The 25,684-nt window shown below is 38.1% G+C and overlaps 1 protein-coding gene across 2 annotated transcripts in view; it reads right to left on the minus strand.

Annotated features, from left to right (window-relative positions):
- METTL16 (methyltransferase 16, RNA N6-adenosine) overlaps positions 1–25,684 on the minus strand; it is a 74,199-nt gene that overhangs the window by 26,960 nt on the left and 21,555 nt on the right. For both annotated transcript variants that reach the window (XM_003416986.4, XM_064271554.1), the window contains exons 3-6: positions 10,795–10,994; positions 7,027–7,167; positions 5,730–5,845; positions 3,761–3,903 (exon numbers count right to left, since the gene is read on the minus strand). In XM_003416986.4, coding sequence (XP_003417034.1) covers positions 3,761–3,903; positions 5,730–5,845; positions 7,027–7,167; positions 10,795–10,994 — 600 coding nt within the window. The remainder of the gene's footprint in view (positions 1–3,760; positions 3,904–5,729; positions 5,846–7,026; positions 7,168–10,794; positions 10,995–25,684) is intronic.

Below are 25,684 nucleotides of genomic sequence, written 5' to 3' on the forward strand. Positions count from 1 at the left end.
AAAAAATCACATTCAAAAGACTCTACCATTATTAAATTTATTTCCTATCCCCAAATATGTGTATTATACCCAAACCTAAGAAGTACCCCACCATTTGGCAGAAGGTAGGGAATGAAAAGGAGGAAGAATGGATGACACCAGTGTTGCATTAGTCTTCTGTAGTAGAAAGATCTCTGGTACCTAGGAAAGTCATAAAATCATTGCCATAAAGGTCAACAACTGTAGAGTTAATAATCAATGACAAGAGTGGAATTGAGACCATGAAAGGTTTGATAAAGAAAGTCTGGTAATTTATGCAGAAGGTTAGGAGAGTGAGTCCCTCAAAAAAGAAAATGCTATTAAGTAAGCTCAGGTCACAGACACAAAAGTGAAAGAAAGGGTGACAAGCACTCACAAATCTTCACCAGTGACAGAAATGCTATCCACTTAGAGAGTCCAACTGCAGCGTGAGGCTGCAGAGGCTATGTAGGGTAGAGGAAAGAGCACTAGGCCAGAGTCAGCTGCTCTGGGTCCCCATTTTCTTATCTGTATAACTAAGGAGTCAGATAACTTTACCTCTCAAGCTCCTTCCAGCTACAAAATTCTTTAAGATGCAAAACTGTAGCTGCTGCTGAGAATGACTTAAGAGAGGTCTGAATCTTAAAGGAGAGTGTGGGCCACCTTCAGGGCCATCACTAAGACCAGTTAACTTATTTCACCCCAAAATGTTACAAATTCTGCTTAGTTTCTGCACATCTTCTGGGGCAACAAGAAAAAAATTCGAGAGGAATAAGAAGCAAATTGGAACAGGCGAGGTCAACACAACTGGACTAAACCAAAAGCAAAGAAGTTTCCCAAATAAACTGAATGCTTCGAAGGCCAGTGTAGCAGGGGAGGCAGTTTGGGGGCCATGGTTTCAGGGGACATCTAAGTCAACTGGCATAATAAAATCTACTAAGAAAACATTCTGCATCCCACTCTGGAGAGTGCTGTCTGGGGTCTTAAACGCTAGCAAATGGACATCTAAGATGCATCAATTGGTCTCAACCCACCTGGTGCAAGGAAGAATGAAGAACACCAAAGGCACAAGGTAATTATGAGCCGAAGAGACAGAAAGACCACATAAACCAGAGACTACATCAGCCTGAGAGAAGAACGGGATGGTGCCCAGCCACAACCGATGACTTCTCTGACAGGGAACAAAACAGAGAACCCCTGAGAGAACAGGAGAGCAGTGGGATGCAGACTCCAATTTCTCGTAAAAAGACCAGACTTAATGGTCAGACTGGGACTAGAAGGACCCCGGAGGTCATGGTCCCCAGACCTTCTGTCAGCCCAAGACAGGAACCATTCCCAAAGCCAACTCTTCAGACAGGGATTGGACTGGAACATGAGATGGAAAATAACACTGGTGAAGAGTGAGCTTCTTGGATCAAGTTAAGACACATGAGACTATGCTGGCATCTCCTGTCTGGAGGAGAGCTCTCTGAGAGAGCAGGGGGGCTAGAAGCTGCCTGAATGGACAAGAGGAGAGAGACTGGAGGGAAGAAGTGTTCTGTCTCTTTAGGGGGAAAGCAATTAGGCGTATATAGCAAAAAAAATATAGCAAGGTGTATACAAATTTTTGTATAAGACTGACTTGATTTGTAAACTTTCACTTAAAGCACAATAAATATTAATTTAAAAAAAAAGCCATAGGAAGGAAAAGATACTTGTTTTTAATCCCTTATTTTTTAGAGCTTCAAAATATGCAGTTTTCACAGTACTCTAAAATCTGAATGTCTCGTAGTTGTATAAACATTACAACCTAAAATACACATGAGGACATGAACTAGTAACATGTACAAATGAAAGCAGTCATTGTAGGATGTGAAACTGTGAACAAGATTTGTGAGTAAAACAATTTTTTTCAGAAAACATTGTTCTATTCTCTTTTCAGTAATAGGCAAGACTGCTGTTCCCCGTTTTTATATAAATCATAACTGGGTAATATTTCCCATATATGACATCAAGCTTAAAATGGTCAAATCTCCAGAGATATCATAGGCTCTAGCAAACACACACACACACTTACTGAATCCTTCCTAGCAGACTTACACCTTTCATTCAGTGTGGGGGTTACCCTGCCATGCAGTCTTGGAACGTACGGAAATAATTTCTATTCCTTAGAATTTTGTTTCTCTAAAACATAGTTTGTAGTTCAAACGGGACTTTGGAAGTAATAAAAACCTTCAGTAATATAAGTTAAAAAGTATCCTAAAAACAACCACAAGTATACTGTGCAGCCCTGGTGGTGAAGTGTTTAAGAGCTCAAGCTGCTAACCAAAAGGTTGGCAGTTCGAATCTACCAGCCGCTCCCTAGAAACCCTATGGGGGGGTTCTACTCTGCCCTACAGGGTCACTATGAGTCGGAAGTGACTTGATGGCACCTAACAACAACAAGAGAAGAGTCATCTACAGACAGACAGTTGTCCATTTTCCTGGTGGACTCTAGTCCCCTCAAAAGCTGACATACTGAAAGGGCCACATGGCCCTGGCTTTCTTTTTTCATGCATTTCAGTGTTCTGTTACCTTCTTTAAGTTTATTTTACTTTCTCAGACTCTCCTCAATGCTCAGTATAAGTTAATTCTCTTTCTTCTTCAACATACTCTAATGTATCTTTGAAAATATCAATCTAAAGCAAAAATTCATTGACTTTTGGCTTCAACGACGTGTACTTTTCTGAGAGGTGGGTCATCCAAAATAAACTTGCTTTCCACAAATATGTAAATACACACATATTTAATAAATCAAGGTATTCTGTTGATTTTTGAATCGGCCTTCTACTAAGAAAAGCACCTTTGTCGTTGTGTGCCATCGAGTCGGTTCCAACTCATAGTGACCCTACAGGACGGAGTAGAACTGCCCCATAGGGTTTTCTAGGCTGTAATCTTTACAAGAGCAGATCACCAGGCCTTTCCTCTTGCAGGGCAGCTGGAAGGTTTGAACTGCCAACCTTTCAGTTAGTAGCTGGATACTTAACCATTGTGCCACCAGGGCTTCTCTTAAGCAGCTTTAAACATCTATAAATCCAAAAGGAAAAAAAAAAAAATCTTCCCTATGTCCCAAAGCTAAATCCTAGGGTTAAAAGTCCCTTTAGTTTTGAACTACCACGTTCTCCATCACTTCAACAACATGGGGCTGGATGGGAAGTCAAGCAAGAGATACAGCTCTCTTTGAGAACCTTATGCAGCTTAATGACAGGTGTACTGTCCAAAATAATTAGCTTTTGAGAAGGAATAGCCTTAACCCTCCTACAGAACTGGTTAGTGAACTCAGTTTCCTTTCATTAAGTTCGTGACAGCTTAATGTCCTCACATCTGTCATTGTTTGGGAGACTGATTCCAAGAACATAAATTGCTTCAAGGACTAGGCAACAAATTTATGCTGGTTCATGGGACAGATTTGAACCCATCTGTTTTCTAATCAAAAGCCATATTTGAATCAGTTTTGTTCCATCACAGTACGCTACTAATGGGAGCAATATAATCACATGGTATTTTCATCCTGATCCATGTAGTTTAGTGATTGCCGGGAACACAAATGAGTTAATGATACAGCACGAGAACAGCCTCAGAAACCGGGTCTTTGCAGACTGTAGGTTCTACTACCTTTTCCATCTTTAATGTTTATTCTTCAGAACATTATGATTCCTTTTCCTTTGCATGACAGTTTCCTCTGGAACTACACAGGGCAAGAAAAGGTAGAGGGAATATTCCCGTGTTGTACTGAGCAGCTTACCGTAATCTTTTTTTAAGTTGCAAACTGTCATGGATGATCCTTTTGACAAACTCTAATTCACCTCCTTCTGCCATGATCTCTGTGATACCGCCAGTGTTTACAGAACTAGGTGGAGGTCTTCGAGGATTCCGAGAGTTTACTCCCTGAACAACACAAAAGCTCTGGTGAAAAATACCTACGCCTTCAGAATCAAGTCTCCGAATGTAATCTAGCTCTAAGTAACAGTGTTACATGTAATTTTACTGCCGAAATACTATACTAGATTTAGGATTTAAAAGTCATTTGGCCCCTGCAGTATTATTTATTTATTTTTATTTATTTTGTTGTTGTTGTTGAGAATTTTCATAGTAAAATATACACCAATTCAACAGTTTCTACATGTGCCATTTAGTGACACTGATTACATTCACCGAGTTATACGATCATTCTTACCCTTCCTTTTCTGAGTTGTTCCTCCTCCATTAACATACATTCACTGCCACCTAAGGTTCCTATCTAATCTTTCAAGTTGCTGTTGCCAATTTGATCCCATATAGATAGTTCTCAAACGAACATAATGCTTAAGGCAGACATTTTTTACTAGTTAAGTTTTTGTTTGGATTTAAGAATACTTCAGGGGATGTTTTTGGTTCAGAGTTTAAAGATTATCTCAGGGCAACAGTTTCAGGGATTCATCTAAGACCTTTTGGTTAGCAGCCAAGCCCTTAACAACTGCACCACCAAGGTTTCCTTAGAACACGAAAATGTTCTAAAATTGATTGTGGTTGATAGTTATGCAACTCTGTGAATATACTAAAAACCACTGAATTGTACACCTTAAATGAGTGAACTGTACATATGTGAATTATATCTCAATAAAGTTATATAAAAAATATTTAGTTCTGAGGTACCAGTAATGTTCTATTTCTTCATCTGGATGCTGGTTTCACATGAGTGTTCACTTTCGAAAATTCATGACCTATATTTACTACAGGTGCACTTTTATGTATATATGTTGCATCTCAATATTAAAAAAAAAATTGTACTCCAGAGTGTGACAATTTCAGTTCTTGCAATTTATCTATCTGTATCAAGGGCAAGAATTAAGATTTCTTAAATTCCGCTTCACATTACACTCCAATCTGGAATGTTGGTATGCTAATAAATTTTTGTCAACCCACTCCCCAAATTTATCCACCTGTAATTTATTTTGTTATGACGTATGTAAAACGGTACTTTAGGGTATCTGAGTGAATTCAGAAACAATTTATTCTCTCAAAAGTTTTAAGCATACATACCTCCTCAGCCCCACCTAATTAATATTAATACTCACTCTAAATTAATAAAGGATTTACTGGATGAAGGAAAATTTAGGTTAAATCAATGCTATCTTAACAGCACTACTTTCAAATAGGTTCTTTTTATCCAATGTGTCTCTTTCCATATTAATAAGCAAATCACTTTTTATTTGAAGTTGGAAAGACTAAATCAAACACTTGTTTACAATCAAATGACAGGTGGCAGTAAAAACAGCGACCTCCTTGCTAAGCCAGTAAGCCCATTTCAGGAGTGGACTACGACCTAAATTGGTTCAAAAGAAAACCTCATGTTCAATGCTTTAGGGAAGAAAAGAGCTCCCTCCACCTTGCTAGATATTACTTTACCATAAGTAAACCAGTCTGAGAACAAAAACAACCCAAAATCAGGTCAGAGCCATGAGAAACTGGAAAAATACAGCCTCAGACTTGTTAATACTGTGAACTTCTTGATCAAGTTATTCCTGAAGTCCACACTAATGCTGGGCTTCTCACACATGTGAGCCGATACATTTCCTTTGTTGTTAAGTCAGTCTGAATTCGGTTGTCAGGTACTTGAAATCAAAAGCATCCTAACTGATACAGCTTCTAATATAAAAGTTGCTCTTTGCTCTTATCTCTGCAAGGCAAACTTAGATAAATATTCAGTTACTTTAAAGGAAAATATATTTTACCTTGGCTTCCAACTGGTTGGCAAAAAAGGGAGGGTTGCACATACAAAAATCATAGATTATCTCAGATTCTTCTTTAAGAGCATCCATCAGAAGTGTCTTCTGGGGTACTTTTACCACTTGGGGGGAAAAAAACAGGAACTGTTAACTATTACAATGCTGTGGTGGTTTTAAAATAGGTGCACAAATCCTTCGACACTCCTCCACTCAAATATGAAAGAGTTTAATTTCCCTCTCCTTGAATGTAGGCTTGACTTAGTGACTCACTCCTATCAAACAGAATATGATGGAAGTGACAGGGTGTCACTTGAAGCTAAGTCATAGAAGGCATTGTGGCTTCCTCCTTGCTTTATCTCTTGGATGACTTGCTCTAGTGGAAGCCAGGTGACATGTCGTGAGGACACTCAAGCAGTCCCATGGAGGGATCCATGTGACAATGAACTGAGACTTCCTACCAACAGTCATGTGAGCCATCTTGGTAGCAAATCTTTATCCCCAGTCAAGTCCTCAGATAACTGCAGCTCAAGCTGACATCCTGACTGCAACCTTGTAAGAGACTCTAAACCAGAACCACCAAGCAAAGCCATGCCCCAATTCCTGACCCAGAGAAACTATAAGATCATAAATGCTTACTGTTTAAAGCTGCTAAATTTTAGAATTTGTTACACAGCAATAACTAACTAAAATAAATGCATTAACAATGTTAGTATCTCCCCTTACAATGATATGTGTAACACTACTAACCAACAGATAACCAAACCTGTTGCCATCAAGTCAATTCCAACTCACAGTGGTCTAATACGACAGGGTAGAACTGCCCTATAGGATTTCCAAGGTGGGGTCCTTAACACTACTAAGGAGCCTTCCAAAAAAAAAAAAAAACAAAGAAAGAAAAGCCTATTTCTTTCTTAAAGAGACAGAATGCCTCTTTAAGAAGAGAAAAAAAATTAACAGCCTTTTATACATGTAATAAGCACAAAGATAAAAAGTAACTGATGACTAAGGAGATCTGACTACTTCTACTTTTACCTACTGAAGTAAAAAAAAAAAAAAAGATAGTATAGCTACATCAATAGTAGGACTTTTTTCCCTTTAAAATCTTGACTAGGTTACTATATATTTACTACATTTCTTTCTAATTCTGGTATCAAAACAGCAACTCTAATTACAATGTACCAGGTTTTAAAAAATCAACAAAGTCTGTATATTAAAACAAAAGATAATTAATAATGAAATGTGTTAAATTATAAAGACAGGTTAACAACCAAAGCTTGAAAAGGATATTTATTCCAGAGCTAACCTTTTATGAGATCAGATAAATTATTCTGTTCCACATTTTTCTTTGCATAGTTGAAGCATATATCATCTACTTCCGTTGCAAGGAAATACCAGCCATTTAAGGTCGCTCCAAGTAAAGGATAGATGCAGGATGCCCCAGTACCTGGTAAAACAAAAGTTCAAAACTCAATCCACACACCAGTCAGAGAGACGAGAATAATCATCAGAATTCTTACAACCTTAACAGTTCAGTACATCACAGGATGGCGCCTGATCCCATACATGCTGTGGCTACAGGGGGCTCTAGTCACTTCATGTTAGTCTTACCTCATCGTTAGACTCACGCTTCCTAGAGAAGAGAAGCCTTGCTTTTTCCCCTTTTTGTATACTGTATACCAAGTGAAAAGGGTACATGATTAGTGGTCAGGGAATACATGACTGATTGGGAATGGTCAAAACTCATTTTATTAAGTCTCCATTTTAAATCCTACACAAAACTCCATTTTTCTAAAGGAGAGCAATGCTATTAAAACACCAAAGTAAAATCTTAAAACAGATCAATGTAAAATCTACTCTCCAAAGTCAGAAAAAAATACACAGCATATAACACTATATAATATTAAACTGCCAAATTCCCCAAATTTAACTTGTCACTTGAAGGAAACCAGAAGTTAAAAAAAAAAAAAACTAAAGACAGAACATATTTCTCAGATGTGGAGAGATGGAAAAATACTTGATTCGGATCCAAAACACTGGAAATCATTGGCTTGCCTCACCATAGTTTCAAGGGAAATATTCACAGGTAAACACTCCAGGCAAAAATCCCTCTCTGACAGCTTGAGTTTGGTCTTCAATGTAGAATCCCTTGGCCCTGTACTGAACTATCCACAAATACTGCTTTTACAACCCTTGACTAACGAGATCCTGAGGTGTATATTCAACAGAAGGAAAGCCAGTGTTTCTTTCCAAGGGCCACAGTAGCCAGGTGTATCAGCCACTCAAGGGCTGTTTTCACCTGGACCACATCCTGGTTCCCTGCTAGCCATTCTGGTAAGCCAAGAGTTATTCAGGACAGGAATATTTAAGTAGCACTCTCAATTCTGCAGGAACAAATATTCAGACTAGATCTCAGACCCTTTATTCTCATACACCTGCCTCCCTATACTTTGATTTTGTTTAAAAGCAAAAAGAAGAAGGAGGAAAAAGAGGAAAAGTACACTTTCTTTCAGCCATCCAAAGATCAGGTACCTCCAGAATAATAAATGCAAGTAAAATACTCCTGTCCCCCCGCCCAAAAAAGTCAAATTTCTCAACTCCCAAGACCAAAAGACTTGCAATCGAACATTCTAGTACACTTACAAAGCTGAATAACATTTTTAAGTAGGTATTAATCTTTGTAATGATAATCAAAAATGGAAAGCATGTAATCATAGAATTGGGGCATGATGATGGAGTCTGGGGGAAAATTATATAGAAAATCCTAATTAGAATCAATATGATTTCAGCAAGAAGTACCCCTTGTGAAGAGCTAAAATTCATTAACCTCCTATATCCCCAAGTGTTATTTTAGACAGTTTGGGGCATAATGAAAATCAAATCAATACCAAACAGGCTCTTACGCTTTCAAAGCTGTCTATAACCTATCACCCAGTTGTCTGCCGTGTAAGTAAAAAGGCAGGAACTTTGCTAAACTCCATCATTTTTACATAGTGCTTAGCTCATACAGGGTGGTCAGAATTTTAAATGTTCAAAAAATAATGTACTTATCCAACAACATTCAACAAATTACTGGATCCCTACTATAGGCCACCAATGTTGCTAGGCCTTGGGATATGACAGTAAGCAAACAACAACAAAAAATCACAGGCTCTGTACTTCGCAATCTAGCGGCAAACACAGACATTAATCAAATAATCACACAAATGAATGCAACTGAAAACTAAAACAAGTGTCATGAAATAAAAAGCGTGGTCTCCTGAAAGCTTATAAGCAAAGAACGTGGCTTATAATGGAGAAGCTTTCCTGAGAAAATAAGGCTTGACAACTATAGAATAAGTGAGAAGTAACCAGGTAAAGGTGGAGAAGTTCCAGATAGAAGGAACATATATAAAGGCTTGGTGTCATAATGCATTATCAGAAGAACTAAAAGACAAGTGCAGAAAACAAGGAAGAGAATCATGTAAGATGAGGCATAGAGAGGAGGGCAAGGATGAGACCACGAAGATTTTAACAGGCTACGTCAAGGTTTTCAGTGTTCATCACAGAAAACAGTGGGAAGCCATTAAGTGGTAAAGCTGTGATCAGATAGGAGTTTTATATATTTTCTGGACACAGAACAGAGAATGGAATGAGGGGCAACATAGTAGTAGAGAGCAGGTGAGTTGAGAAGCTATTCTGAGACCAGGTGAGACATGTTGGTGACCTGGACTAGAACGGTAGCACTGCAGACAGAGAGAAGTAGATGATTTAAGAAACATTTAAGAGAGAAAATTAACAGGCAACGACGACAGACAAGACACTGAGAATGTGGAGAAGTAAATATCAAGGATGACTCCCGGGTTTCTGGCTTGCACAGATGGGTGGACTGCAGTTGATTCACTAAAATAAGGAACAAAGGAAGGTCAGGGTTAGAAAGAAAGAATATGAGTTTGATCTTGGACACAGACGGAACTGAAATGTTTTTGAGATATCCAAGTTTTTCAGATATATGGGAACAGAACTCAAGAAAAGTAATCTAAGTTGGAGGAATATATAAATTCGTGAGATACTTCCATGGTGGTGGAACATAAAGTCACAGATGTGGATAAAATTGCCTAGGGGTAGAGTACTGGATGAGAGGAGAAAAGGGCTAAAGACTGAGTCTCAAGTAAAGACTCCCAATACCTCATGGCCAGACACAGGAAGGTAATCTACAAAGGAGAGAAGAGCGACCAGAAGTGTCAGAGGAGGCTGGTGTCATGGAGGCCAAAGGAGAAGAGTGCATGAAGGGGAAAGAAGTGGTCAATAAATGCTGGTGAAAGGTCATGTAAGATGAAGATGGAAAACGTTAAATGAAAATTCACACAAATGTCAAAGGTAAACATTTACTACTATCTAGAAATTGTGATTTCTATTAACTATACTATATTTAGAAATAGAGGCACAGAGCTTTTAATTCAATCTTTCCTATAATGGACTAGTAAAAATCAAAGAATTTTTTAAATATTAAAAAATGAAAACACTGGCTATGACAAACATACACTCATAATTACTAAACCTACCCTGGTTCCATCTCCAATTACTCTCCCAAGTCAATCAAACAGGACAGTCTCCTCCACTGTAAAAGTTTACAATTAAAAGAGTATCTTACTTGATGACTTTTTCCTCCCTTTAATTTTGGTTTAAGTATCCTCTACCAATAATCAACCAAGAAACTCCTGAAAGTATTCAAGTCCACATGATCTTTGATTAAATAACCACCGCAAAACCCCAACATGGGGATTACTACACTAACACCAAATAATTCAGAGGGAAAATAACGTCTGTTAAATGCAGACATCAACACCAAAATCCGAAAAGAAAATAAGAGTCCTTCTCTCATTCTGCACCTCTCTTTTCCCCTTGCTCCCTGTTTACTGACAATTCCTTCTCAAGAGAAACCAATGGCAGAAAAGCCCAGGTATAGCAAGTAAGAACAGTAATATCTGTAGCCAGCTTCTTTCACACAACGATAGCCAACAGGGGTTTACAAAGGTTGGACCTTGCAAAATTTATGAAATTTATGTTAAGCCAAGAATTAAAAACCACATACCTATATCAATTCCTCTTCGGAGAGTACTTCTGTCAGAGTCCTGGTGACCAATCAGATCTTCTACCCAATGAATATAGTTGAGTCTCAAAGGAACTGTGGGAATTAGCCTCTCTAACGGGATATCAATAGAAAGTCCAAAATCTTCCCTTAGGAGAGTACAAGTCAGAGCTCTGACTGCTTCAGGGTCTTTAAAATTAAGACTGAGGGGTAGAGAAAAAGAAGTAAAACTGGTTAGTAAGATTTATTTGGCAGCCAAGAAATACCAAACACCCACCTGAATTTCCTATAACGATCACAGACAAATAGCTGTGGAGAATGTTCAGCAAAGTGGCATACATATGGGTGTTTCACACTGTCACAGCAGATGAAAGGCAGTATAATTTTCCACCAAAAACATGACATTTCCATACATGGAGCATAGAGATTAAGACTGTCTCTGTTCAAATTTTCTGTCTAATTGCCTCCTCGCTAGCCATGTGACCTTGGACAAGCTATTGAACCTCTCTGAGCCTGTTTCCTCATCAGTAAAATGGGGATAATAGTATCTGTATCATAGCACTGCTGTGAGATAATCTGTGAAAAGTACTTAGCATAATGCCTGGTACACAGTAACTACTCTGTAAATGCTAGATATTTTTATTACTATCATTAACATCATCTGACATTAGCTTTCCTTAAAAAATCATACTTAAAAGTAGAAAGAGGCCAGTATAACAGTATTAAAAAATGGATATAGGATAAAATACATATATATAACAAAATAAATATTACAGACATCAAATTTAAAATGCAGCTATTTTTAACAGGTTTAACCCATTGTCATCAAGTCACAGCAACCCCATAGGACAGAGTACAACTGCCCCATAGGGTTTCCAAGGAATGGCTGGCAGATTTGAACCGCCCACCTTTTAGTTAGCAGCAGAACACTTAACCCCTGCACCACCAGGGCTCCTTAACAGCTTTTCTGAGGTATAATTTACATATCATAAAATTCACCTGTAAATGTACAGTTCAATAGTTTTTAATATTGTGGCTGAGTTCCTTTATGTGACCTTTCACCTTGGGTCTTTGGAAAAACAGTTTGAGAAATTTTTCACCTAAACCTGGAGGAGTTACCTTTGCCCTAGTTTTCTGCCCCAGAAGATTTGTTACTTGGTCCAGATTGCATGCCATTTCCTGAGTAAGCTGTAAACAACTTGTGGTTTCATACTTTCTGTCTGGTCCTGGGTGGCAGCCTGTCCTGTGATTGGTATGTACCTCATAGGGATTGGTCAATAGACTATGTAAATGAAGTTATCTGTAGCCCACTATGCAAATGAAGTGTTTGTGGCCTACTGAGAGAGGACTGGTCACTTTGCGGCCCTGCTGGGAAGGGAGGGCTGTGCCTTGAAATTGACAAGGAGTTGTGTATATATGCAGCCAACCCACAGAGGTTTTCCAGACAGAAAGAAGCAGGAAGAGAAGCAGAAGGAAGAGGAAAAGCCGCAAAAAGAGAAAAGAGGCAAGGAACCTCCACAAAGAGCTGTAACAGAGGTCAAGGGACTGTAATACTAAAGACAAAGAGAGGCCCAGAAGGGGCCCAGCAGCACAGCCAATGGCAACAGCCCCGCAGGGGTCCTTGCAGAAGAGTTGGTGGTGACAGATGGCAGAGCCAAGAGAAGCCTGTCCTGAGGGTGTTGAGAGGAGGCCATTTGGCCGAGAGCTGTCCTGCACTAAAGAAGGGAGACTTTGCCTACATGCCTCCTGATCCTGATCCTGAGTTTGTACCCTATTACTTCCTGAATAAACAACTTAACTGTAGGTATGGTCTGTGAGTTCTGTGGGAAGGACAGCTGATGTCAGAACTGGTAGAAAGGCTGGAGAGTGGAGGTATGTCTGACATCCACCTCATGGGAATCAGCTTCGGGCTGATCCTGGTCATTATCTCCCCTGAAGTTGGACAGGTTCTGACACTGCTACTACTCCCATTGTTTTACAAGTATATTCACAGACTTGTGCACCACAATCCAATTTAGAACATTTCCATCACACCGAAAAGAAACATCATGCCCATATGAAGTCATTCTTTGTTTCCATCCTCAGGCCTAGGTAACCATTAATGTACTTTTCTGACTCTACAGATTTGCCTTTTCTGGACATTTCATAAAAATGAAATCATAACATGTCTTTTGTGTGGATTCTTTTCAGTTAGCACAATGTTTGTGAGGTTCATCCATGTAGTAGCATGTATCACTAGTTTTTTCCTTTTTATCGCCAAATAGTATTCTAATGTATGGCTACATCACATTTTGCTTATCCATTTACCAGCTGAGAGATATTTGGGTTGCTCCTACCTTTTGGGTACTATGAACAATGCTGCCATGAACATTCACGTACAAGTCTTTTCGTGGGAATATGTTTTCATTTCTCTTGTGCAGGTATCAAAAAGAAGAGCTGCTGGACCATATGTCAAATTTACGTTTAGCTTTTTAAGACATTTGAACCAATATTTTTAATGTTAAAAATGATGCTACACTGAAAATATTAAAAAGAAAACTAACAGTCTTTATTTATAAACAGGGCAATGAGGAGAAGAAAAAGCGGAAAGCCAGTAGAGACTGAACTGTGAAAGGCAGGAAGAGCTTTGCTCAGAATTCTGGTCTGAAGTTGTATAATCAGACAGCTGGCTATCCTCAAACAACTTCTGATCTCCCCAATCTCCTTTTCTATTCCTGTAAAACTGAGGGGCGCCATCGGACCTCCACTAATATTACAAGGGGGAAGAGAGAATCAGCATCAGCCCAAAACTCATTTCTATGAGGTAGAGGGTCAAACCTACCTCCTCTCTTCAACTTTTTTCCCAATTCTGACACCAGTCGCCCTCCCACGGCACTCTCTAATTACCTGGTGGGTTTGATAATTCATTGCAATGGCCACACAGAACTCACAGACCGTACTAAGTTATAGGGTTTATTAGGGAAGTAACAGGTTACAAGTTAGAATGAGGAATGACTCAGGATATAGTTCTTCTATCAGGACAGCTTCTTTTCTGGCCATGCCCACAGACAGGCACCTGCCTCAGGGTCCTACTTGGGCCTAGGCCCTCGCGCTCGGCCTCCAGAGGACAGGTTCCTCTTGGCCCTGGCCTCTGCCCTGTTCAGGCAAGTGTTATAAAGCTCTTTTAGCTCTGCTGATAAGTGCCTAGAGGCACCACACTCCACCAGCAGGCCTCCTGCCCGAAGGCACTCAACTTTCTCACTTGGTGGGTTGGCACACTCACTGCAGATGCCTCACTTGGGGGGCCAGAAAGTCCACTGTGCCATCTCGCACCTGTCTCCTGATCCTGCTGCTACCATTTCTCTGCCACTGCTTCTCACTGTCTTATGTCATCTCCTGTGTAACAGCTCTCTCTGTCTCCTGGGCCTGGGAGGTTCTCAGAGCAGTGACCCTGGGTCCAAAGGATGTGTTCTACTCCCAGCTCTTCTTTCTTGGTGGCAGTGAGGTCCCCTCTCTACTCTGGGATTGGCTTTCTTTTAAGCCTAGTAGAATGGCAAAACTGACCAATCCTCTTGTTAGGGTTCCATATACCTTTATTTGCATGGCCCCACTCCCACAGGGATGTTATGCACCTTATTTGCATTATTAGCAATGCTGTCCAATCTCCTTGGTGGGCCAGAAGCACTTTATTTGCAGAGTTCCACCCAATAATTTTGTAGGAGTCACAAGACCATGCATGGCTATAAGGGCCATATTAAGTAATTCACTGCACTGCAGTTCCCTTCCTGGTCATTAAATGACCACCGTTTTAAAAAGCTCCATTCTCAGATGCTTGACTGGCAAGATAAAAGGAGTGTGGTATTCACCCAGCTACTGTGGAAACTTCAGGTAGGTACCATGGACCCAAGTTCCCTATATCACCCACAGCAGAAATGTTCTGGTATGGGAGATGGAAGACCTAGACTCTGATCTTGGCTCTGCAACCAAATAGTCAAGAACTTAGGCAAGTCACCTCAGTTCTTAGGCCTCAGTTTCTCCATCTGTAAAATTAAGTGATTGGACCCAATAACTTAAGGGTCGTTCCAGCCAAAATTCTGTAACTTGAAGAATGCTAACAACTAGTACAATGGTTATAGTTGCTGTTAGGTGCCATCAAGTTGGTTCCAACTCATAGCGACCCTACAGGACAGCGCAGAACTGCCCCACAGGGTTTCCGAAGAGCAGCTGGTGGTTCCTTGCATAAACAGCTGCTCCAGGTTTGAAGCAGGGAAAGTACAAGATAAGTGTGGAACAGTTTATTTTACCAGAAAAAGCTCTTGGTTAGCAGCCGAGATCCTAACCGCTATGCCACCAGGGCTCCAGCACGATGGCAGTCACTTAAATATTTGAACAGCAAATTAGAGAGACCTGAAAGAACAGTTACTGAAAACAGATGAAATAACCAAACAATAGTAAGCATTTCTATCATTCTCCAGTCTGACCCCCAACAAATTCTTTATTTTTCTGCTATATGATGCCGAGTATACGGGCAACAATATTGAACACATATTAAGGAACATACAAACAGAAGTTATTAGATGACATGGCATATCTACTCTTAAAAACTGTTTGGAAAAACATAACTTTCATAGTAAAATAACTAGTGGAAAGAGTGATTACACCTCAGGAATACAGAAGGGATACAAAATGGAAGGGGTTAAGAATAAAACTCTGAAGTAACATACATCAAACAGAAGATAACTACGGTGAAACCCAAGAGATGTAACAGGAGCCTAGAAGCAATGACACTCCTATAGCGATGAGCACACCCAGTGCTCACTGGTTTCCAAATACCACCCCCTACAAAAAGGAATCACACAGTTCCTTGCATAAAGAGCTGTTCCAGGTTTGAAACAGGGAAAGTACAAGGTAAGTGTGGAACACTTTATTGTACCAGAAAATAACACACGCTCCAAGAAAGATGGGGTTGTCAAAAGGACACTGGACTCAACAATAAAAAGGCAAATAACCCAATTAAAAAGTAGGCAAAGGACATGAATAGATACTTCATCAAAGAGGACATTCAAACAGACAATAAACACATGAAACGATGTCCTCTGTCATTGGCCCTTCCAAAAAACCCACTGCCGTCGAGTCAATTCCGACTCATAGCGACCCTATAGGACAGAGTAGAACTGCCCCATAGAGTTTCCAAGGAGTGCCTGGCGGATTTGAACTGCCGACTTCTTGGTTAGCAGCCGTAGCACTTAACCACTACGCCACCAGGGTTTCCGTTCATTAGCCCTTAAAAAAAAAAAAATTTCCGTTCATTAGCCCTTAGAGGTATGCAAATCAAAACTACAGTGAGATACCATCTCACCTCTGCTAAAATGACACTGATTAAAAAAAAAAAAAATTGGCGATTATATGGGGACATTGAGACCCTTTATCCACTGCTGATGGGAATTTAAAATAGTACCACCACTATGGAAAACAACATGGTGATTCCTCAAAACATCAGAAACAGAGCTACCTTACGATCCAGCAAATCCACTCCTAGGTATACACCTTAGAGATCTAACAGAAAAGACTTGAACAGACATATGCACGCCTATGTTCACTGCACCACTATTCACAAGAGCCAAAAGACAGAAACAAGTTAAGTGCCCATCAATGGATGAATGGATAAGCAAAATGTGGTACATACATACAATGAAATACTACACAGTCATAAAGACAGATGAGTTCCCGAAACATCTTAGAACATGGATGACCCTAGAGGACATTATACTAAGCGAAATAAGTCAATCACAAAAGGACGACTATCATACAATCTCACTTTTATAAAATGATAAGAACAGCTATATGCAGAGATCAATGTTCACTGGTGGTTACCAGGGGTGGAGGTGAGGGGACAGGAGAATTCATTCTCTAGACATTAGTTGCTTTTTATTAACGATGATGGGAAAGATGGCACTATATGTGAGAGAAGTATGCATAGCTTAACCAAGGTAACTAATGCCCCTAGGTTACAAGCACATAAAAGAAGTTTTGGCAAATGTTATGCTAGATATAATTTTGAAACAACAACCAAAATACAAGTATGTACATGTAGGTATGCATATATTAAAAAACAAAACCCCAAACCTGTTGCTGTTAAGTCAATTCCAACTCCTAACAACCCTAGATAGGTATATATATGTGTATACACAAACGAGTATACTTACGTAAGTGCTTGCATGCATGTATATATATGAACATATGTAAATATATAATAAAACAAATAAAGACCACAGAATCTGATAATTCTTAGACATAACCAATTACTTCACGGAATTAGTTTTCTTGGTTTGAAGACTTAGGATCATAGTCTTATGTAACTAGATCAACTGGCATAAACACAGTTCATAAAGTATATGTTCTACATCCTAGCCTGGTGAGTGGCATCTGGAGTCTTGAAAGCTCGTGAGTGGTCGTCTAAGATACAACTATTGGCCACTACTCATCTGGAGCAAAACAGAAAGAAAAAACCCAAGATTCAGAGAAGGAACCAGTCTACAGGACTAACTGTCTACATGAACCACAGCTTCCTCTACCCTGAGACCAGAAGAACTATATGGTGCCTGGCTACTACAACCATACTTTCTGATCAGAACCATGATAAATGGATCCTGATAGAAAAGGAGAAAATATGGTTCAGAACTTCAAATTCTCAAAACACCCAGACTAACTGGACTCACTAAGACAGGAGCCATCCCTAAGATTACTGCCCTGAGATATGTTTAAGCCTTGAGCCAAAACTACCCCCTCAAGTTACCTTTTAGCTAAATAGTAGGTTAACTCATAAAGTAATGAATATCACCCTTGAGTACTGGGTGCTTTTAAAAAATCATCTATATGAGACCAAATGATCAACAAATATTCTAAAGCATAGATGAGAAGGTTGGAGGGATGTGAGACTAAGGTAATGGGAATGGAACAACTAGAATGGAAATAATGAGAACGCTGATACAATGTGAAGAATGTAGAATGGAAATAATGAGAACGTTGATACAATGTGAAGAATGTAACCAATGTCACTGAACAATATTCACAGGAATTGTTGAACGGGAACCGGTTTTGCAGCATACATGTCTACTGAAAATACAACAAAATACTATTCAAAAAAAAAAAACACACTGGAGCCTGCTTGAGGGGGTTCCCACCGGCCAAATCTGGGACAATACTACCAAGGGATTAGAATCCACAGAATAAAAGAAGAGTATATGAGTCCATACTTATATAAATAGGTAAGTAAATTGGGGGGAAGGGACAGCTTTTAATTACAACAGAATGACAACTGACAAATGTAAAAGTAATGAAGGAGTTCGAAAATTACTACTTGGCAACAACCATAGTAATAAGTGTTTTTTATTAAGAATCATCAGTGGATGCTAAAAGTAGTGGATAAAAGTTTGACAGGCAACAGGATATTTACATGATCTGAAGTAGTTCCTCACAAATTACTTATCAATTATAAAGGGAAAACAGTAACTCTACCATGAAGAAATCTAATGGATACCACCTTAACTAATGATTATAGTTAACATCACTAATAATGAGACAAACTGACACCATCTAATACATCGAGAAGGACAGAAAGAGACAAAGAAAACACGACTAAAAAAAGCATGCAATTCTGAAATGAGATGATATTTGCATGATCCTGTCAATATACTAAAAACCACTGAACTGTACAATTTAAAAGGGTGGATTTTATCATATGCGAGTTATACTTCTGTGAAGAGATAAAAATGGAAGAAAGCTTAAAAAGGAAAACAGCTTTTTGTACAATTTTTCTATAAACCTAAAACTGCTCTAAAAGATCTATTTTTAAAAAAAGAAAAGAAGTTTAAAAAATTAGAGAAAATGATATGGGGGAGGCAGATAATGGAGATCCCACATATAATGGTGTTCCCAAATAAGAGGACCAAACAAGTGGAACAAAGAAATATTCAAAGATACAATTCAAGATAACGTTCCCGAAATAGAATAATTACCATGTCCCCAGAAAATCCAATACAGAATTAGCAACACCAACACTTATCCTAGAAAAGTTACTAGAACTCAAGGATTAAAGAAAAAAAAAATCCTTTCCACAGCTAGGCAAAAAAGTTAAATCACCTTTGAAAGAGGTGGGTGTGGAGCAGCACCATTCAATAGCAGAAGACAAAAGAACATTGTTTACAAAGCTCTGAGGGGAAAAAAGAGTGACAACAAGTTTATACTCAGGCAAACTGTACTTGAAGTCTAATGACAGCAGATAAACACTTTGAGCATGCAAGAATTCAAGATTTATAATTCCCATGAGTCCTTCCTGAACAAATTTCTAATGGAAAAAAGCTCAATTAAGAGATAAATGAAGAAACTAAGACAAATGGATCGGCAATGAACACTGAAGCTGTTTTAACCAGAGCGCTAAGACTAAAACACCTGTGAACTGAGGCTACAAAGGAGAATGTAAACATTTATTAACCATGATAATGTACATATAAGTGCATATAAGAAATCAACATATTAAACTACCTGGGGGGGTCCCTTAGGGAACCTAGGAAAGGAATGGTAGTTAAGTACATTGGTTTCTTTATCTTTTATATATGGAGTCAAAAGATTTCATTTAAAGTTGATAAATTAAGTAACAGAAATATAAGTGTACATTTAAGAATATAAATGCTGGAAGAATTAGGAAAATGATATAATCAACCAAAATCAGGTAGTAAAGGAAAGGGAAGTAGAAGGAAATGAAAGTATGTAATTTTGTTATTGTCGATAATAATAGTCAATAGGTACCGTTTAAAGACTTAGAGGTGGAGGCACATAATATAAAGTTATATTTATGAAAATAACCACTAAAAGAAAAAAAAAAACAACACCAATCTTAAAATTATCAAAATAGACTCAAATGAGAGAGGGGAAAAAGAAAACAGATCACAGGGTATAAGGCAAAAAACAGAAGAAGCAATAAAAACAAAGCACAACATAAAAAAAAAACAAAAGTGAAATGGATAAATGTAAATGGTAAGTTATAAAAAAGACTCTCAGATGAGATCACAAAGACAAAACCAACTGACTGCAATAAACTATGCTGTAAACAAATACTATGCCTAAAACAAACAGATCCAAAGATTGAAAATGAAAGCTTAAACAAAAGAATACCAGACAACTGCAATAAAAAAAAAAGCTGGGGTCAGGATCTTACTACAGATAACCTTAAAGTTTGAACAAAAAGCATTAAATGAGATCAAGAAGGGTCCATTGCAAAGGATGCAAACCACAAAGAATTATTGTCAATATTTATGTACCCAAAAAAGAGCACTAAAATGCATAAAGCGAGAACAACAGAAAATGCAAGGAAAAATATAGATGCATATTAGTCGTGGAAACCCTGGTGGCGTAGTGGTTAAGTGGTATGGCTGCTAACCAAAAGGTTGGCAGTTTGAATCTACGAGCCTCTCCTTGGAAACTCTATGAGGCTGCTCTACTCTGTCCTACAGGGTCGCTATAAGTTGGAATCGACTGGTAGGCAATGGGTTTGGTTTTGGTTATATCAATGGTAGGAGACCTTAACACACCTCTCAGGACATGAACCAATCAAAAACAAGCAAGATTATGAAAGATCTAAATAGCATAATTAGTAAGGCTGACTTAAGAGACATATTAAACTCTAAATCCTAAAAAACAAGACAATACATCTTCTTTTCAGTTTCCCCATGAAAACCTGCATAGAAGTCAACCCTTTTTAACCATACAGAAAAATCTCAATAAAGTAGAAATGGTACAGAAAATACTCTCTGATCATGATGTTATAATCAAACATTATCACCAAACCTAGAAAACAGTCATACAGAAACACACAACCCACGACCTGTAAGTACACAAGCAGTCTCTTCAACAACTCTCAAATCTAAGATGAAATCAAAACAATTTTAAAATAATCTTGGATAGAGCAAAAGCTCTATCTAGGAACATTCAAAAACTTAAATACTTAGCTTACTAAACAAGAAAGAATGGAAACGAAGCATCTAACTTAAAAGAGAAATAAAAGAACAAGAGAAATTGAAGGAAAGCAAAAGGAACAAATTAAAAACTATAAAGTATTAGAAAAAGAATACAATGACATGAATGAACTAAATCTAAGAGCTAAGTATTTTATTATGTTTTTCCAAAAAGAAAGTATTAAGGAATCTAATCAAGGAAAAAAAAAAAAAAGGAGAGAAAGAAAGCAACTGGCCAGGAATGGTCAAAAATACAAAATGCTGGCGCGAGGTCAAGGAAGGTAATAACTTTTAAAGTCACTGGCTTTCGTTTAGGTGGGGACTGGTAATATTTTAAAAGAATAGTTTTTTTTGAACAGTGGAAATGGAAGCTTATTATATACATAAATATAAGCCAGCAATAAAAAGTCTCATTAAAATATACTAAGCCTATTTAAAAGGGTATTAAATCTATTCCTAGACATCAGAAGAACTGACCCAGACAGATCCACTGCCGACGAGTCGATTCCGATTCATAGTGACCCTATAGAATAGAGCAGAACTACCCCATATGGTTTTCAAGGAGCACCTGGTGGATTTGAACTGCCGAGCTTTTGGCTAGCAGCCACAGCTCTTACCACAACGCCAGCAGGGTTTCAGAGGAACCGGATATCTAACAATTTTGCCACTTGTGGGGCTGATAAAACAGAGTTAATCCATGGGCAAGAACCATGAACAGATTTATTTCATTCAATTGCACAGCAACTCCTTGATCAGTTTTTACATTAAAAAAAAAAAAATCATTCCACCTTTGTATTTCTTCCTCAATTTAAAAGCAGTACAAGTTCAGGATCAACAAGATAAATGATGTAGCAATAAAAAGCTATGAAACCTGTAAAAAAAACAGAACAAAACATTAGTTTTATGCTAACAAGCGTATTGCATTTTACTCCTGTCACAAGTGTGTGACAAAATGGGTCAGCTCCATTTCCTTCAATGACACAGCAAGGAGAGTCAAATTTCACAAGTTAAACATCTGAGTACTACACTAAGGCATTCAAATAAATTCAGGTCCTTTATTCTACAACAGTAGCCCAATCTATCACCAAACTTCATTGCAAAACACACAAAAAGAAAATATCCCAGTATCATTTAAAGTCTTAAACTCTGAAATGTGAAACTTGTGAATTTTTCTATCAAAGAAACATAATAATTAGGTGCCTTATAAAAACCAGTTTTTTTTTATAAAAACAAATCTTATGCATAGTATTAAGAGCAGTATATATTAGCATAATGATTGTCTTACAACTTCTGAATGTTATTTTGCGCTGGCATTTCAAAGGAACTGTGAAAATCAGGGATTGCAAACTCAAATATTTACAAGCTACAGTTATCAGTGCTGCTCAAAATGCCAATCCTTGACAAGACTGTGCCAGAATATAAATCAACACATTCAAGAAAGTCATGCAATCACAGAAATGTCAGCTGAACTAAACAGATGCTTAGTGATATTTTTGATTTATATTCTGGTACAAGGTCCTTATCTCTACGGACAGTAACAGACCACACTTTAGTAGTGCTATGCCAGACAACACAAATGACTGTTTCAAAGGGTACGGCCACCACTCAGTCCTAGACAATTAATGCCAAGTGGGTCTGGCAGCCCAGTTTTGCCAGATCTCTAAACTTTTCAAATAAAACCAGTAATGCCCATTTTTTATGTGAAATTTCCCCAATTGTTAAAATACTATGTGGACAATAAACGACGACTGTAAGCTTTACACAACTCAGAGGCCAACAGGTTGCATTCTCTACTATAAATAATAGGATTGTAAAGAAAGCTGGGGTACTTGGCTACCACATACTTTTAAAGGTGAAATAAAAAATGTTTCCTCCCTTTGAGTACTATTTTGTTCAGCTAAGTTTTTTTTTTTTTTTTTTTAAGTTATACCCAGTCCCAGTGCCATCGAGTCGATTCCGACTCATAGCGACCCTATAGGACAGAGTGATACAGGTCAGAATTTTTTAAAAGTTGTGAGAGCTGGCACTCATTCTTTTATTCATTCAAGAAATATTTACTAAGTGTCAACTATGTACCAGACATTCTGCGAGATGCGGGGGATATTACAGTAAGCAAACAGAAGACATAACCCCTCCCTTCATGAAGTGGAGAGTCTGGTAAAGGCCAGGTATTAACCCAAGATTACTAAAATACATGTAAAATTAAAACGGTAGAAAATGCTGTAAAAGGTATAAGGTGCAATGAATGGCTACATAAGTGGATTTGCCGTAGGAGGGCCAGGGAAGATTTCCCTGAGGAGATAACTGAGCTAAGGACTGAAGGCAGAATTGTTGTGTTGTGTTGTGTTGTGCTGTGTCCCATCAACTCTGACTCATAGAGACCCTACAGGACAGAGCAGAATTGTCCCACAGGGCTTCCAAGTAGTACCTGGTAGATTCGAACTGCCAGCCTTTTGGTTAGCAGCTGAACCCTTAATCACTATGCCACGAGGGTTTCCACAAAAACCAAGATCCTGGAACAACAGAAAATGGCCATTACTGATGACCCTAAATTAACAAAAGTACCCAAAATTCAACTGACAAAACAATAATAAACCATAGCTTTATTAGTCAAACATCTTATTGCAGACCCCAGTGCTAGCTAAAGAGCAAATGACAGGAAAGAAAAACCAAGTAGTCCAAACACCCCTTCGTCTTTTTCAGGTGCAGTTAAGAGCACTGCACCATCCTAGCGAAGGCCAATAAGTTACCCTGAAGTTCAGTGAAATTTATGGGGAAAAAAAGTCCAATGGAAAGAACAACAGTTAAATAAAATTTTGGTTTTGTACTACAGAAAATTGAGGAATAACCTAAAAGTAATTAATAAAGAGTTGGTTAAATAAGCTATAATATAACCACACAAGGGAATATTTTGCAGTCATTAAAAAGAATAAGACTAGGCTTTTATACATACATACTGTGAAGAAGGATCTCTGATTTAAAAAAAAAAGTTTAAGTAGAAGCATGTATGTACATTACAATTACATTCTTGTAAAAACAAAAATAAAACACTTTAAGCACAATAAAAATTCAGAAAAAAAAAAAAACCCTGTGTTTGTATATATGTTAAAAAAAAGTCTCAAGGGGCAAATACCACCTTTGGATGTAGAAACAGGTTAGAGATTTTCATTCTCCGCACATTATTTAATTATCTGAATGCACCTGACATCACTTTCACTTTAGTAAATGTTTTGCAACTACATGGGAAATGCTTATATTATTAACTGGGGGTGACCTATGATTGTATCTATAACAAAATTACAACCACAAAAATTATTATATACGCATAAGGCCAAGGACCAGAAAGGAATACAGACAAATAAAGTAACCTGATCTTTTAGGGTGGAGGAATTGTGACTTTTTCCTTTTATGTATGCGATGTGACCATTATAAATGGAGCTAAAAAGGACAAAGACAGTCCTCAGGTAAAATGAATGTCCAACTTACATACAATCTGTACTTACGAACCAACTCCTACGAACCAACCCCCATAAAGCCTATTATATTAAAAATTCGAGGTACATACAGTGGCTCGTAAAAACAAACATGCTTCTTTGTGACACACATCAAAACATTAAAAAACATTACTACTATATTATTATACTAAAGATGTTTTCCTGTATCTGAAAGTGTTTCTTTCATGTTTTTCAAGCATAGAATGGTATGCTATACACTACACACAAAGACAAACATTTGACTAACTGACATTAGATACAAACAGTACCTAGCTGTTCTGACTTACGTACAAATTTGACTTAAAGACAGACTAGGAACACAACTTGTTCATAATTTGGGGACTGCCTGTATATTCCTACAATTTTCCCATTAAAGGCTCTGTAATGTCTGTATAAAACAAAAAACCCACTGCCGCTGAGTCCACGTCTGTATGTTAAGGAATAACTACTTTTCCGAAAAAAGAATACAGGTCCTTGGTTCAGAGTACTTGCTGTCATAAAGGAAAGCCTATTTTGTTGCAGGCTAAACCAGGATATTTTCCATGGTGACAGAAATCACCAAAGGATAATGCTGCAGCTTAAGCATTAATCACACAGCTTCATGAAACATTTGGGCACAAGGAGTAACAATTAATGTTTTCCTAGTACCTTCAAACAGAGTTGTTGTTTACATAAACAGTTCTTGTTATTCAAATATATATACATATCATTTTACCATCAAGTAAATTCCAATTCATAGCGACCCTACAGGACAGAGGAAAACTGCCCCATAGAGTTTCCAAGGCTGTAAATCTTTACAGGAGCAGACTGCCACATCTTTCTCCTGTATATATATATGTGTGTGGGTATATATATACACACACATATATTACATATACACACACACACAGATATTGCTAATGTTAGATAGATCTTTGCTGAAAGCAGAAAATACAAGAAAGATGTTTACCTGTGTTTTCTTGACTATGCAAAGGCATTGGACTGTGTGGATCATAACAAATTACGGATAACATTGCCAAGAACAGGAATTCCAGAACGCTTAATTGTGCTCATGAGGAACCTGCACATACACCAAAAGGCAGTGGTTCAAACAGAGCAAGAGGATACTGCGTGGTTTAAAATCAAGAAATCAAATGACATATTACATCAGCCAGATCTGCTGTAAAAGGCCTCTTTAAAGTGTCAAAAAGCAAAATGTCACCTTGAGGACTAAGGTGCGCCTGATCCAAGTCATGATATTTTCAATTGTCTCATATGTGTGCAAAAGCCAGACAACTGAATAAGGAAGACCAAAGAAGAATTGATGCCTTTGAATTATACTGCTGGTGAAAAATACTGAATATTCCATGGACTGCCAGAAGAACAAACAAGTCTGTCTTGGAAGAAATACAACCAGAGCGCTCCCTG

The sequence above is a fragment of the Loxodonta africana genome, chromosome 18 (assembly GCF_030014295.1).
Source record: "Loxodonta africana isolate mLoxAfr1 chromosome 18, mLoxAfr1.hap2, whole genome shotgun sequence".
In the NCBI taxonomy this organism is placed as follows: domain Eukaryota; kingdom Metazoa; phylum Chordata; class Mammalia; order Proboscidea; family Elephantidae; genus Loxodonta; species Loxodonta africana.